Source organism: Rhinoraja longicauda, chromosome 26 (genome assembly GCF_053455715.1).
Source record: "Rhinoraja longicauda isolate Sanriku21f chromosome 26, sRhiLon1.1, whole genome shotgun sequence".
In the NCBI taxonomy this organism is placed as follows: domain Eukaryota; kingdom Metazoa; phylum Chordata; class Chondrichthyes; order Rajiformes; family Arhynchobatidae; genus Rhinoraja; species Rhinoraja longicauda.
The window spans coordinates 2,345,986-2,360,485 of record NC_135978.1 but is presented as its reverse complement, the minus strand read 5'-3'; the positions used below and the strand labels follow the sequence as shown (position 1 = coordinate 2,360,485).

The window sequence follows — 14,500 nt, the reverse complement described above, 5'->3', positions numbered from 1 at the left end:
CCATTCTCCTGCCTTCTCCCCGTAACCCCTGACACCTGCACTAATCAAGAATCTATCTATCTCTGCTTTAAATATATCTACTGACTTGTGGCCTCCACAGCCTTCTGTGGCAAAGAATCCCACAGATTCACCACCCTCTGACTAAAGAAATTCCTCCTCATCTCCTTTCTAAAAGAACGTCCTTTAATTCTGAGGCTGTGCCCTCTGGTCCTAGACTCTCCCACTAGTGGACACATCCTTTCTAAATGACCCATTTCTTCTCTCCAGAGATGCTGCCTGACCCGCTGAGTTACTCCGGGATTTTGTGATACCTTCGATTTGTACCAGCATCTGCAGTTATTTTCCTACACATCCTCTCCACATCCACTCTATCCAGGCCTTTCACTATTCTGTACGTTTCAATGAGGTCCCCCCTCATTCTTCTAAACTCCAGTGAGTACAGGCCCAGTGCTGACAAACGCTCATCATATGTTAACCCACTCCTTCCTGGGATCTGTTTCCACATTGTATCTCTAAAGTCAAAAGTCTAATGATGATAAGTTAATACTTAGTTAATACTAATATCAGTCTGAAGAAGGGTCCTGTCCTGAAACGTCACCTATCCATGTTCTCCAGAGATGACGACTGACCTGCTGAGTTACTCCAGCACTCTGTGAAACGTCACCAATCCATGTTCTCCACAGATGCTGCCTGACCCGCTGAGTTACTCCAGCACTCTGTGAAACGTCACCTATCCATGTTCTCCAGAGATGATGCCTGACCTGCTGAGTTACTCCAGCACTCTGTGAAACGTCACCTATCCATGTTCTCCACAGATGATGCCTGACCCACTGAGTTACTCCAGGACTTTGTGTCTTTTTGTGTAAGTCTGCATCTGTGGTTTCTTGTGTCGTCAGTTAGTACTTATTATTGAACAGGGTGGCAAATCTTGCAGACATTTGCACAGCGGTAGAGTTGCTGCCTCACAGCGCCAGAGACCCGGGTTTGATCCTGACCACGGGTGCTGTCTGTATGGAGTTTGTACGTTCTCCCCGTGACCTGCGTGGGTTCTCTCCGGGTGCTCCGGTTTCCTTCTAGACTCCAAAGACGTACAGGTTTGTAGGTTAATTGGCTTTGGTAAAAAAATTGTAAATTGTCCCTGGCGTGTGTAGGATAGTGTTAGTGTGCGGGGATCTCTGGTCGGCACGGACCCGGTGGGCCGAAGGGCCTGTTTCCGAGCTGTATCTCTAAACTAAACTAAACTAAACTAAACAAGCTACTTTGGCCAAAGCTGCTGATAATAGATGAATGTTCTTTTTTGCAATTCTGACATCACTCACCTTCACAAAAGAAAAGAGATATTAAAATCACATTAAGGGCCAATTGAAATCACCTCCCCACCAGATGCTTCTGATATGTGCCGTGATAAATGGCAGGAACATTGCTTACATTTGGCCATTTACCAGTGCTCAGATAACAGTGCCTACACATGGCTAACCGTTGCCAGAACTAGTGGGGTGTTCAGCTACAGGGAGAGGTTGGATAGACCTGGAGTGCTTTCTCTGGAACATCAGAGTTTAAGAGGACACTTGGTGGAAGCATATAATTTGAGTAGTGCGGGTGCAGATGTTTTCAAGAGAGAGTTAGATTTAGCTCTTAGGGAGCTAACGGAATCAAGGGATATGGGGAGAAAGCAGGAACGGGGTACTGATTTTGGATGATCAGCCATGATCACATTGAATGGTGGAGTGTTGAGTAAAGAAGGGTCTCGACCCAAAACGTCACCCAATCCCTCTCTCCTCGATGCTACCTGACCTGCTGAGTTACTCCAGCATTTTGTGATACCTTCGATATTGAATGGTGGTGTTGGGTCAAAAGTCCGAGTGGCCTACTCCTGCACCTATTTTCTGTGTTTCTATGTGTCAGAGGTTATGGGGAGAAGGCAGGAGAATGGGGTCAAGAGGGAGAGATAGATCAGCCATGATTGAATGGCGGAGTAGACGATGGGCTGAATGGCCTAATTCTGCTCCTATCACTTATGATCATATTGTAGATGGTTTATATGCAACCAATAACATAGTTACCTCAGTACCATTAACCCCGCCTAGTTAACATCAATCATAACGCCTTCCCTTCCTGGGTACAGTTCAGTAGAGGAACGTAGCCAGTGCTTGAAGATGTATGTAATACGCTGTGCTATCATTAAAAGATGTTGTACGCTTTAAGAGTTTGTGAAGTATTAATTTACATGGTGTCGGAAGTGGAAGACACTTGCGTCTCCTGTCTGTCGGGTTTTATTTCTTTTTTTTGATTTGTGCCTTTTTGTGCTTAATCTCTCTGACCATGGCGTCCTCTTGCAGAAAGCCCGCGCAGCTTGTCTTTGATGCTGACATTTCTGAGCGCTGGGACACGTTTGAGTTTGATTTCACCCACTTTGTCAACGTCGCACATCGCGCTGATCCTGACTCCCTTAAAGCCTCCCTCCTACTCAACCTTGTCGGACCTGATGCCATGAAGAGAGCCAGAACTTTCACCTATGCTCCAGCGGTCCTGGGCGACGACGACGTGGAGATTACCCCTGCAGAATCTGCCAGTGACCCCGCTTGCCTGCTACGTAAGTTCAGGGAGATTTGTGACCTGCCCTCGAACCGCATTCTGCAGAGGGCACGGTTCTTTACAAGAAAACAGTTGCCGGATGAACCTGTTGAATGTTTTATTGCTGATTTGCGTTATCTCGCCCAGCGGTGCCGTTTTGGTGACATGACGGAGCAGCTCACTAGAGACATTTTAGTAACTGGCATGCGTGACCAGCAGCTACGATGTGAGCTTCTAAGGGATCCGGATCTAACGTTGGAAAAAGCTATGCATGCCTGCAGATTGTCTGAGGTCGTTGTATTGCCAGATGACCACCGAGACTCGGCCAATAAGTCTATCAACCTGGCTGGGTGTAGGAGACCCCAGCCTCGGATGGTAAACAATGCTTTTCTGCCGCGTGCCAACCCAGGTCCTGGTGAAGTGCCCCAAAAAAGGTGCCCAAACTGTAACTACATGCACCATAGACTGTCTACCTGCCCTGCTTATGGCAAATTTTGTAACTTTTGTAAAAAGTTAAACCACTTCTCTGCGGCCTGTCGCTCGATCCGTTCCCGTGGGAGACAGGCACAGATTTCCAGACCCAGTCTAAACATGCTGAGGCAATCTGATGGCTGTTACGATTTACAGCCCAGCCTGGTCGACTCCTACGAGGCAGATCCAATTAATCCTCCTGAGAATTCGAATGTGTTTACCCTCCTACACACAACCGCCCAACGCTCTGATCCCTCTGTAGCTCTGACTGTCAATGGTGTGTCCTTCCTTGCAAAGCTGGATACAGGTGCGAAGGTCAACGTATTGTCAATAAATCTTTTCAATAAGATAAGGAATAATGAGCCCCTGGTTGTTGACAACGCTACGTTGCATGCCTATGGTGGAGAAATTCTAAGGCCTGTGGGGAGGGCTGCTTTAACTTGTGTGCTGCAAAAGGCAACGAGAAACCTCGTTTTCTATGTTTGAACTCTGACTGTGTAACCCTGCTGGGCAACCGTGCGTGCCAAGATCTTGGCCTGGTGTCCTTCGACCGCACGGTTCACAAAGTGCAACTGTCGTTCAACCCTGTTGTGGAATACCAGGACCTGTTCAACGATGACCTGGGAAAGTTACCACTCACATATCGTATTTCCGTTGACCCAAACGTACAACCTGTAGCCCGCGCAGCTCACAGGGTGTCTCACGCCATGAAAGACAGGGTCGAGGCGATGCTGAATAACATGGTCGAAAAGGGGGTGCTAGAAGCGGTTAGCGATCCCACCGCTTGGGTCTCCACTATGGTTGCCACGATAAAGAAAGACAAGAATGAAATACGTGTGTGTATCAATCCGAAGGACTTGAACCTTGCAATCAGGCGACCACACCACCCCATGCGGTCTGTTGAGGACGTGGCGGCTCAGGTCGGGCAGGCCACCATCTTTTCGGTCCTAGACGCTAAGAACTCGTTTTGGCAGATCCCGTTGGACAAAGAGTCTTCTGACCTAACGACCTTCGCCACACCGTTTGGCAGATTCAAGTTCCTGCGAATGCCATTCGGCATTAATTCCGCTAGCGAGGTGTTCCAGCGAACTATGGAGCAGATATTCTCGGGCCTGCCATGTGCCATCATCGTGGATGATATCCTGGTTTATGGGAAAGACATTGCGGAGCACGACCTGAACCTCCGCAGCATCCTGGATCGGGCGCGGAAGGTCAATCTGAAGCTGAATCCCAAGAAATGCCGGTTCCGCGTCCCAGAAGTCACGTATGTGGGACACGTCTTCACCTCTAACGGACTAAAACCCGACCCCTTGAAGGCAGCTGCCATCTCCGAGATGGCAGCCCCCACCGACGTGCCAGGTCTACAACGATTCTTAGGCATGGTGAACTACCTGGGGAAGTTTATACAAAACCTCAGTGAGCTGAGTGCTCCCCTGCGGCAATTGACAAAAAAAGGATATTGCCTGGGCCTGGCTCCAACATCACCAGCAGGCCTTTGACTGCCTCAAGTCGAAATTGATTGACACCCCGACGTTGCGGTACTTCGATGTAAGTCGCCCCATCACCGTCACCTGTGACGCTTCCAAGTTCGGTCTGGGTGCGGCTTGCCTTCAGTCTGTCGATGGATCGTTACATCCTGTCTCCTATGCCTCCCGCACCATGACGGACACCGAGCAGCGGTACGCTCAGATCGAGAAAGAGCTGCTCGCGGTGGTGTTCGCCTGCTCCAAGTTCAGAGATTTCCTGTTCGGCAGCAGATTTACGGTCGAAACCGACCACCAGCCACTGGTGACCATCCTAAACAAGCCAATTCACGCTGCCCCCGCCAGGCTGCAGCGTATGATGCTACAGCTCCAGCGTTTCGAATTCGACATCATCTACAAGAAGGGCACCGAGATGCACATTGCGGACACCCTATCGCGCGCCCCGCGGACCTCCTGTGATCGCCACCCCTACGAAACAGAGGACTTGCTTGTACTGGGCGTTAATTTCATTCCCACCAAGCAGCTACAGGTGTTGGCCGAGCACACCGCTGCCGATCCAGTTTTGCAGCGGCTTGCCACTGTGATTAAAGCAGGGTGGCCAACAAAGCGCTCCGCTGCGCCATCTGAAACACAGCCTTTCTTCCTGGTCCGCGACGAATTGGTGCTCCAGAATGGCGTCATCGTCAAGGGACATAAAGTTGTGGTCCCGTCCTCCCTGTTTGACTCTTACTATTGCGCAGCCCATAGCGGACACCCTGGGGTCGATGCAACACTCGCCCGCGCTCAGTGCCAATTCTACTGGCCCGGAATGACCAAATATATCCGAGACCGAGTTTCTGCCTGCTCCACGTGCAACAGTCTTGCTCCACACCAGCAGCGACAGCCCCTGCTGCAACAGCCTGCCCCTGCCTTGGCCTGGTCCTCGTTGGCTGCTGACATCTTCGAGTGGCGTGGTAACCACTACCTTGTCCTGGTCGACTCATACTCAAACTGGTTCGAGGTGGATTTACTGACATCCCTCACGTCGGAGATGGTGATCCGAAAGCTGCGGAAACACTTCTCCACTTTTGGGTCCCCTGTCAGGCTGCAGACTGACAACGGCAGGCAGTTTACCAGCCGAGAATTCAAAAGTTTTGCGGACAGGTGGAATTTTGTGCATTTCACCAGCAGCCCTGAGTACCCACAGAGCAACGGACTTGCAGAACGGGCCGTCCGCAGCGCCAAGCATCTGATGGAACAGGCGAGACTTTCCAACACTGATTTGTACTTGGATCTCCTAAACCTCAGGAATGTTTCCAGGGATCCGGCCATGGGGTCACCTGCTCAGCGTCTGATGTCAAGGAATACCAGATCTACTATCCCGATTGCCCAGCGCCAGCTGCAACCTCGGGTGCTGGAGCCTGCCTCCGTGCAGAGGCGTATTCAAGAGAAGCATGACAGCCAGCGGCGTTCCCACGATCGGTCGTGCAGACCACTCGATCCTCTTTTGCCTGGACAGGTTGTTCGGTTGCAGACCGCCGGCGGTCACTCCCGTCTGGCCACCGTGGTTGGGGTGGCCGACTCACCTCGTTCGTACCTGGTGGACCATGAGGGCACCATCTACCGAAGAAGCCGACAACACCTGCTTGCGGTTAATGAGCCAAAGCCGCAGCCCCCGGGACCCTATGCCCCGCCGCTCTCATACCAGCAGCCGGCTGCCGTCCCGGCCAGCGTTCCTTGTATGCCTCGGTCCCCATATCGCGCGCCCGGTTCCCCTCTGCGCGGGTCCCCTGTTGCCGGTTCCCACTCTCCCGGTTCTACCACCGCACCTCCCTTCCCTGGTTCCCCTGCTGCCTCGTGTCCTCCGGTTTCTTCTGCTCTTTCGGGGGGAGGGGGAGACATTCGTACGCGCTCGGGCCGGATTAGTAAGCCACCTGTGCGCTATGGCGATTTTGCTTAATTCTGTTATTAATTCTGTTGTTGTGACAACAATCTGTTTAATTTTCTAGGGGGAAGGATGTAGATGGTTTATATGCAACCAATAACATAGTTACCTCAGTACCATTAACCCCGCCTAGTTAACATCAATCATAACGCCTTCCCTTCCTGGGTACAGTTCAGTAGAGGAACGTAGCCAGTGCTTGAAGATGTATGTAATACGCTGTGCTATCATTAAAAGATGTTGTACGCTTTAAGAGTTTGTGAAGTATTAATTTACACATATGATCTTCCATAAAATTCCACAGCTCACTAAAGATGGCCACATAAATAAATCGAGTGGTAAAGTAGAATACAAGAGTCAGGAAGCCACGCTGCAGCTCTGTGAGGCATTGGTTAGGCTGCATTTGATATTTTGCCAAGACAGACACAGAGTGCTGGAGTAACTCAGCGGGTCAGGCAGCATCTCGGGAGAGAAGGAATGGGTGACGTTTCGGGTCGAGTCCCTTCTTCAGACTGATGTCAGGGGGGCAGGACACACTAAGGGTGGTGGGTGTATGGAACGAGCTGCCAGAGGAGGTAGTTGAGGCTGGGACTGTCCCAACATTTAAGAAACAGTTAGACAGGTACATGGATAGGACAGGTTTGGAGGGATATGGCAGGTGGGACTAGTGTAGGTGGGAAGAAGGGTCTCGTCCCAAAACGTCACCCCTTCCTTCTCTCCAGAGATGCTGCCTGACCCGCTGAGTTACTCCAGCATTTTGAGTCTTTCTTAGATGGGACATGTCGATCGGTGTGGGCAAGTTGGGCTGAAGGGCCTGTTTCCGCACTGTGTCACTCTATGACTCTATGAAGGGCCTGTTTCCACACTGTATCACTCTATGACTCTATGAAGGGCCTGTTTCCACACTGTGTCACTCTATGACTCTATGAAGGGCCTGTTTCCACACTGTGTCACTCTATGACTCCACATTTATACAGATTAGTGTCAGATTTGTGTCTGTGTTTCAATTTCACAGGACTTTGCAGAAATAGATGACATTGGGCTAAATTTCCATCTTCACATAAATGCCACATAATCTCACCTTCACATAATTTTTAAACCTACAATTAAATTTCTTTTGTATTCATTTCAATTCCATTTCCTACAATCAACCCTTGCAAACATTCTTTAGTCTTTAGATTTTTAGACTTTAGAGATACGGCACAGAAACGGGCCCTTCGGCCCAACAAGTCTTTGCCAACCAGCGATCCCCACACACTAACACTATCCTACGCACACTAGGGACAATTTACAATTTTACCAAAGCTAATTAACCTACAAACCTGCACGTCTTTGGAGTGTGGGAGGAGACCGGAGCACCCGGAGAAAACCCACGCAGGTCATAGCATAGCAACCCGCCTCCCGGCCTGGGCGGCCGCCATTGGTGGAGCGGGAGCACGTGGCCGCTGGCTGGGTGAGGTCACGTGGGGCGCGGGGCGGTGACGTCACCCCTTGTCCCTTATTTGGGAGTGAGGAAGATGGCAAACCCTAGATATGGGTCAAACGCAGGCTGGTGGGACTAACCCAGGATGCCAACTTGGTCGGCATGGACAAGGCAGGCCGAAGGGCCTCTACGGCACACGAAAGAAAGAGGGGAATCTACAAGAGGAGAACCAGAACAGAAACAGAATTAGATAAAACGAAAGACAAAGCAACAAAATAAATAGTCCAGGCAACATGGTGGGTCATAATATAAATCACTGCCCTCTGATCACGGGGGAAAGCAATCTGTTCCTTCATTATAAATTGCAGTCTTGCTCAGCAATATTACTTACAGTAATTAGTTTCTCGATCTGAACAAATCAGTGAGAGTGAATCAGAGTTTAGTTTAGATTAGTTTAGAGATACAATGCAGAAACAGGCCCTTCGGCCCATCGAGTCCGCGCCGATCAGCGATCCCCGCACACTAACACCATCCTACACACACTCAGGACAGTTTTTAACCTACAAACCCGCACATCTTTGGAGTGTGGGAGAAAACCGACGATCTCGGAGAAAACCCACGCAGGTCACGGGGAGAACGTACAAACTCCGTACAGACAGCACCTGTAGTCAGTGGTATCACAAAATGCTGGAGTAACTTAGCAGGTCAGGCAGCATCTCAAGAGAGAAGGAATGGGTGACGTTTCGGGTGAAGACCCTTCTTCAGACCCGAGACGTCAACCATTCCTTCTCTCCCGAGATGCTGCCTGACCTGCTGAGTTACTCCAGCATTTTGTGATACCTTCGATTTGTACCAGCATCTGCAGTTATTTTCCTGCACCCGTAGTCAGGATGGAACCTGGGTCTCTGGCGCTGTGAGGCAGCAACTTTACCGCTGCGCTACAGTGCCGACTAATTGGGCACCATCTCACAACAGTTTAGAGATACAGCACAGAAACAGGCCCTTCGGCCCATCGAGTCCACGCCGACCATCGATCTCCTGTTCACACTAGTTCTATGTTATCCTGCTTTCCCATCCACTCCCTGCACACTAGGGGCAATTTACAGAGGATCTAGTGACCTACAATCCTGCACATCTTTGGGATGTAGAAGGAAACCGGAGCACCCGGAGGAAACCGGAGCATCCGGAGGAAACCGGAGCACCCGGAGGAAACCCATATGGTCATGGGGAGAACGTGCAAACTCCACACACAGACAGCCTCCGTGGTCAGGATCGAACCCGGGCATCTGGCACTGTGAGGCAGCAACTCTACAAACAAAATGTCATCCCACGGAACCATTAAATAAAACCATTCCAGGCAAATGATTGTGCAAGATGCAGTAATTCTACTTACTTCAACATTTTTCCCCTAAACATCCACTCTATCCAGGCCGCTCACTATTCTGTACGTTTCAATGAGGTCCCCCCTCATCCTTCTAAACTCCAGCGAGTACAGGCCCAGTGCCCACAAACGCTCATCGTATGTTAACCCACTCATTCCTGGGATCGTTCTTGTAAACCTCTTCTGGACCCTTTCCAGAGCCAGCACATCCTACCGCAGATATGGGGCCCAAAACAGAGAGAGAGAGACAGAGAGAGTGAGAGAGACAGAGAGACAGAGAGAGACAGAGAGACAGAGAGAGAGAGAGAGAGAGAGAGAGAGAGAGAGAGAGAGAGAGAGAGAGAGAGAGAGAGAGAGAGAGACAGAGAGACAGAGAGAGAGAGAGAGAGAGAGAGAGATTATTGCACTATTATTGTTTGTGTGTGCACGTGTTTGTGTGTGTGTACACACATATATATATGATCTATTTTTTGTGTATTTGTGAGTGTGTATACACACACACACTGAACCCTTTCTCTCTGGTTGGTCATGTTGTTTACAGTGCTCCATGTTTACATATCGTGTTGTGCTGCAGCAAGTAAGAAGGTCCTCGTTGTGTCTGGGAACATATCAAAAGCAGATGGCACTAAGTGCAGGGTTCCTGGTGGTGTTTGCAGAGTCTTGTCTCTTTGCACCTCCGCAGCAGGTGACGAACGGCATGTGATATTGGGAGGTATTCATTAACTTTGTCCTTCACTGCAGTTTGCAGGATGTTGGGCCAGGATGAGTTTGACACTATAGTGATCGGCGCGGGAGTACAGGGCTCGTTCACAGCGTACAACCTCGCCCGGCACTGCAAGACACTGCTCATAGACCAGGTGAGTGTGTTCGAGTGTGCACAGGCGCGAAACTGCAGCTACATGTTTTGGAATTAGACCAACTTCGCTCAATTTTCAGCACAACCGAATAACGCAGCGGGTAGAGCTGCTGCCTCACAGCTCCAGAGACCCGGCTTCCATCCCGACCTCCGGTGCTGTCTGCGCGGAGTTTGCACGTTCTCCCCATGACCTGCGTGGGTTTTCTCCGGGTGCTCCGGTTTCCGCCAACACTCCAAAGACGTGCAGGTTTGTAGGTGTGTAGGAAAGAACAAAATGCTGGAGTAACTCAGCGGGACAGGCAGCATCTCTGGAGAGAAGGAATGGGAAGGGTCTCGACCCGAAACGTCACCTGCTGAGTTACTCCAGCACTTTGTGTCTACCAGGTTTGTAGGTTAATTGGCTCGGTATAATTGTAAATTGTCCCCAGTGTGTGTAGGATAGTGTTGGTGTGTGGGGATCGCTGGTCGGCGTGGACCCGGTGGGCCGAAGGGCCTGTTTCCGCGCTGTATCTCTAAACTAAACTAAAGTAAACTTTGCCTGAACTTTACATGCTCCTGGGAGCCAGGCTTCACTGGCTCTCCTGACTGCCCGCCCACCCTCCTGCACTAATCTCACCACCACCACACACACCTCTCCCAGTTCACATCATTTTAATTGCATGAAGATTATCCGGTTTGAAATTGTTCAGATAATTTTCATGCTACTATTGGAATTTCAGTAAGTTGACTTTAGTTTACAGCGCGGAAACAGGCCCTTCGGCCCACCGAGTCCGTGCCGACCGGCGATCCCCACACACTACCACTAACCTACACACACTCGGGACAATTTATACGTTTATACCAAGCCAATTAACCTACAAACCTGTACGTCTTTAGAGTGTGGGAGGAGACTGAAGATCTCGGTGAAAACCCACGCAGGTCACGGGGAGAACGTACAAACTCCGTACAGACAGCACCCGTAGTCGGGATGGAACCCGGATCTCTGTAAGGCAGTAACTCTACCGCTGCGCCACCGTGACACCATTTTAAAGATACATTTCCCAATGTGTGATGGAATATTTTTGGTGTCCCTTATTTTGAGACAGTGATATCTGTTTTGCGTGTAAAGTGTAAATTGTTCCGAGTGTGTGTAGGATAGTGTTAGTGTGCGGGGATCGCTGGTCGACGCGGACTCGGTGGGCCGAAGGGCCTGTTTCGCCACTGTATCACTAAACTAAACTAGACTGTGGGCCACAGATCCTGTTCATGTGCGGTAACGTTCTACGATCTGTGTGAAGATCATCATATGATGAGCGTTTGTGGGCACTGGGCCTGTACTCGCTGGAGTTTAGAAGGATGAGGGGGGACCTCATTGAAACGTACAGAATAGTGAGCGGCCTGGATAGAGTGGATGTGGAGAGGATGTTTCCACCAGTGGGAGAGTCTATGACCAGAGGGCACAGCCTCAGAATTAAAGGGCGCTCTTTCAGAAAGGAAGTGAGGAGGAACTTCTTTAGTCAGAGGGTGGTGAATCTGTGGAGCTCATTGCCACAGGGGGCTGTGGAGGACAAGTCAGTGGATAGTTTTAAGGCAGAGATTGACAAATCCTTGATTAGGAAGGGTGTCAAGGGTTATGGGGAGAAGGCAGGAAAATGGGGTTAGGAGGCCGAGATCAGCCATGATTGAATGGCGGAATGGACTCGATGGGCCGAATGGCCTAATTCTACTCCTAGAACTCGTGAACTTGTGAATTTGAGTAACGTCTGTATCCTTACAGTTTGCTGTGCCTCATTCCCGCGGGAGTTCCCATGGACAGACTCGAATTATTCGGAAAGCTTATGCAAAAGCTTACTACACTCACATGATGACGGAATGCTACCAACTCTGGAAGCAACTGGAAGCTGAGACCAACACACAACTGTTGAGGTAAAGTAGCATCCAGGCATCCTGGAACTGCAGACGCTGGTTTACACCGAAGATAGACACAAAATGCTGGAGTAACTCAGCGGGTCAGGCAGCATCTCTGGAGAGAAGGACATGGGTGACGTTTCGGGTCAAGACCCTTCTTCGGACTGATATCAGGGGAGGGGGCAGGAAGGGACAGTTTCCGCGCTGTATCTCTAAATGAAAGGCCCTCTGACCCACCGAGTCCACTCCGACCAACAATCCCCGCACACTAACACTATCCTACACACACTGGGGACAATTTACATTTACACCAGGCCAATTAACCTACACACCTGTACGTCTTTGGAGTGTGGGTGGAAACAGAAGATCTCGGAGAAAACCCACGCAGGTCACGGGGGAACATAGAAACTCCGTACAGACGGCGCCCGTGGTCAGGATGGAACCCGGGTCTCTGGCGCTGTGAGGCAGCAACTCTACCGCTGCGTCACCGTGCCTCCCCTAGTGTAGATAATTACGCTCGTGGAGTGAGATACGTTAGTGGTATTGGATATGGAGAAGATGACAACGAAGTACACAGAGATAAAATGTAATCAGGGGGAAAATCAGACTGGTGGGAGAACTGGGAATGGGGAGGGATGGAGAGAGAGGGAAAGCAAGGGTCACTTGAAGTTAGAGAAGTCAATGTTCATACCGCTGGGGTGTAAGCTGCCCAAGCAAAATATGAGGTGCTGTTCCTCCAATTTGCGCTGGGCCTCACTCTGACAATGGAGGAGGCCCAGGATAGAAAGGTCAGTGTGGGGATGGGAGGGGGAGTTAACACGTTGAGCAAGAGGAGGTGGGTGCTGCAGTTATCGGGGGTGCTTCTATAATAATGTGACTGGACTTGTTTTCGTTTGCAGACCAACAGGGCTCTTGGTTTTGGGCGAAGAGGACAACCCAGACTTCCAGACAATAAGGTCAACTTTGATCGACAACAAAGTGCCCATGACCACTCTAACATCTGCAGATATTTCAAAGCGATTTCCATCCTTAAAGCTGCCAAAAGACATCTCCGCTGTCCTCGACCAAACAGGTGGCGTCTTGTACGCGGATCGAGCGTTGAAAAATGTGCAGGTAATTCATCGGTTGATTGTAAGATACAGCCTGGAAACGGGCCCTTCGGCCCATCGAGTCCGCGCCAACCGTCGGTCGCCCGTTCACACCAATTCTACTTTATCCCATTTTCTCATCCACTCCCTGCACACCAACGGTAAAGTTACAGAGAGACCAATTAACCGGCAAACCCGCACGTCTTTGGGATGTGGGAGGTAAATGTTCTCCCATGGACCGCGTGGGTTTCCTCCGGGTGCTCCGGTTTCCTCCCGCATCACAAAACCATAGTGATTTGTAGGTTAATTGTCCTCTGCGAATTGTCCCTAGTGAAAAGGGAGTGGATGGGAAAGTGGGATAACATTAAACTCATGTCACAACCAGAGAGCAGTCCTGAACCACTGTCTACCTCTTTGGTGACCCTCGGACTATCCTTGATCGGACTTTGCTGGCTTTACCTTTCACTGAACGTTATTCCCTTATCATGTATCTATACACTGTAAATGCATTGATTGTAATCGTGGTTAGCACGCAACAAAAGCTTTTCACTGTACCTCGGTACACGTGACAATAAACTAAACTGAACTGAACTGAATGGGTGAGCGATGGCCGGCACAGACTCGATGGGCCGAAGGGCCTGTTTCCCTGCTGTATCCATAAACACAAACAGAATACTTGCTAAAAAGATTGTGAGACGCTGAAGTGACCTCTATCAGTGCCTGGTTCCAATTCACTATCACAGATTTGATCAGAGGGAGAAACCAATTAACCGTCAATAATATTGCTGAGCCAATATCACAAGATTATTAGTGATAGGAGCAGAATTAGGCCATTCGGCCCATCAAGTCTACTCCACCATTCAATCATGGCTGATCTATCTCTCCCTCCTAACCCCATTCTCCTGCCTTCTCCCCATAAACCCTGACACCCGTTCTAATCAAGAATCTACCTATCTCTGCCTTGACTATATCCACTGACTTGGCCTCCACAGCCTTCTGTGGCAATCTCTAAACCAAATTAATTGAGGAAACGTTCCTTTGAAATGTTATCATTCTTTTCGTGGTTTGCATATATATTTCTCACATAACAGGCCTCTCAAACTTAAAAAGCCACAACAGCATTCAGACTGGAGGGCACCACATCAAAACGTTGCAGATAGAGCTCTCGACTAGTTGCTCATTAAAATTGTTTTGTTGAATTAATAATCCTTCGAAAATTGTTGCCAAAGTTTCAAAATTTGAATTTGTCCCTGAAAAAACATTTCAAGTGGAAGCCAGGCTGGTTGTAAGTCAGAAGTGATAAGTGATAGAAGTGGAATGAGGCCATTCAGCCCATCAAGTCTACTGCAGTATTCAATCATGGCTGACCTATCTCCCCCTCCTAACCCCATTCTCCTGACTTCTCCCCTTAACCC

General features: G+C 49.8%; 1 protein-coding gene across 1 annotated transcript in view; it reads left to right on the top strand.

Moving 5' to 3' along the window:
* Window positions 1–742: 742 nt before the first annotated feature.
* The window catches only part of pipox (pipecolic acid oxidase), a 38,271-nt gene continuing 24,513 nt past the window's right edge, over window positions 743–14,500 (top strand). The window contains exons 1-4 of the mRNA XM_078422808.1: window positions 743–862; window positions 9,996–10,111; window positions 11,867–12,015; window positions 12,897–13,110. Coding sequence (XP_078278934.1) covers window positions 10,004–10,111; window positions 11,867–12,015; window positions 12,897–13,110 — 471 coding nt within the window. The 5' untranslated portion in view covers window positions 743–862; window positions 9,996–10,003. The remainder of the gene's footprint in view (window positions 863–9,995; window positions 10,112–11,866; window positions 12,016–12,896; window positions 13,111–14,500) is intronic.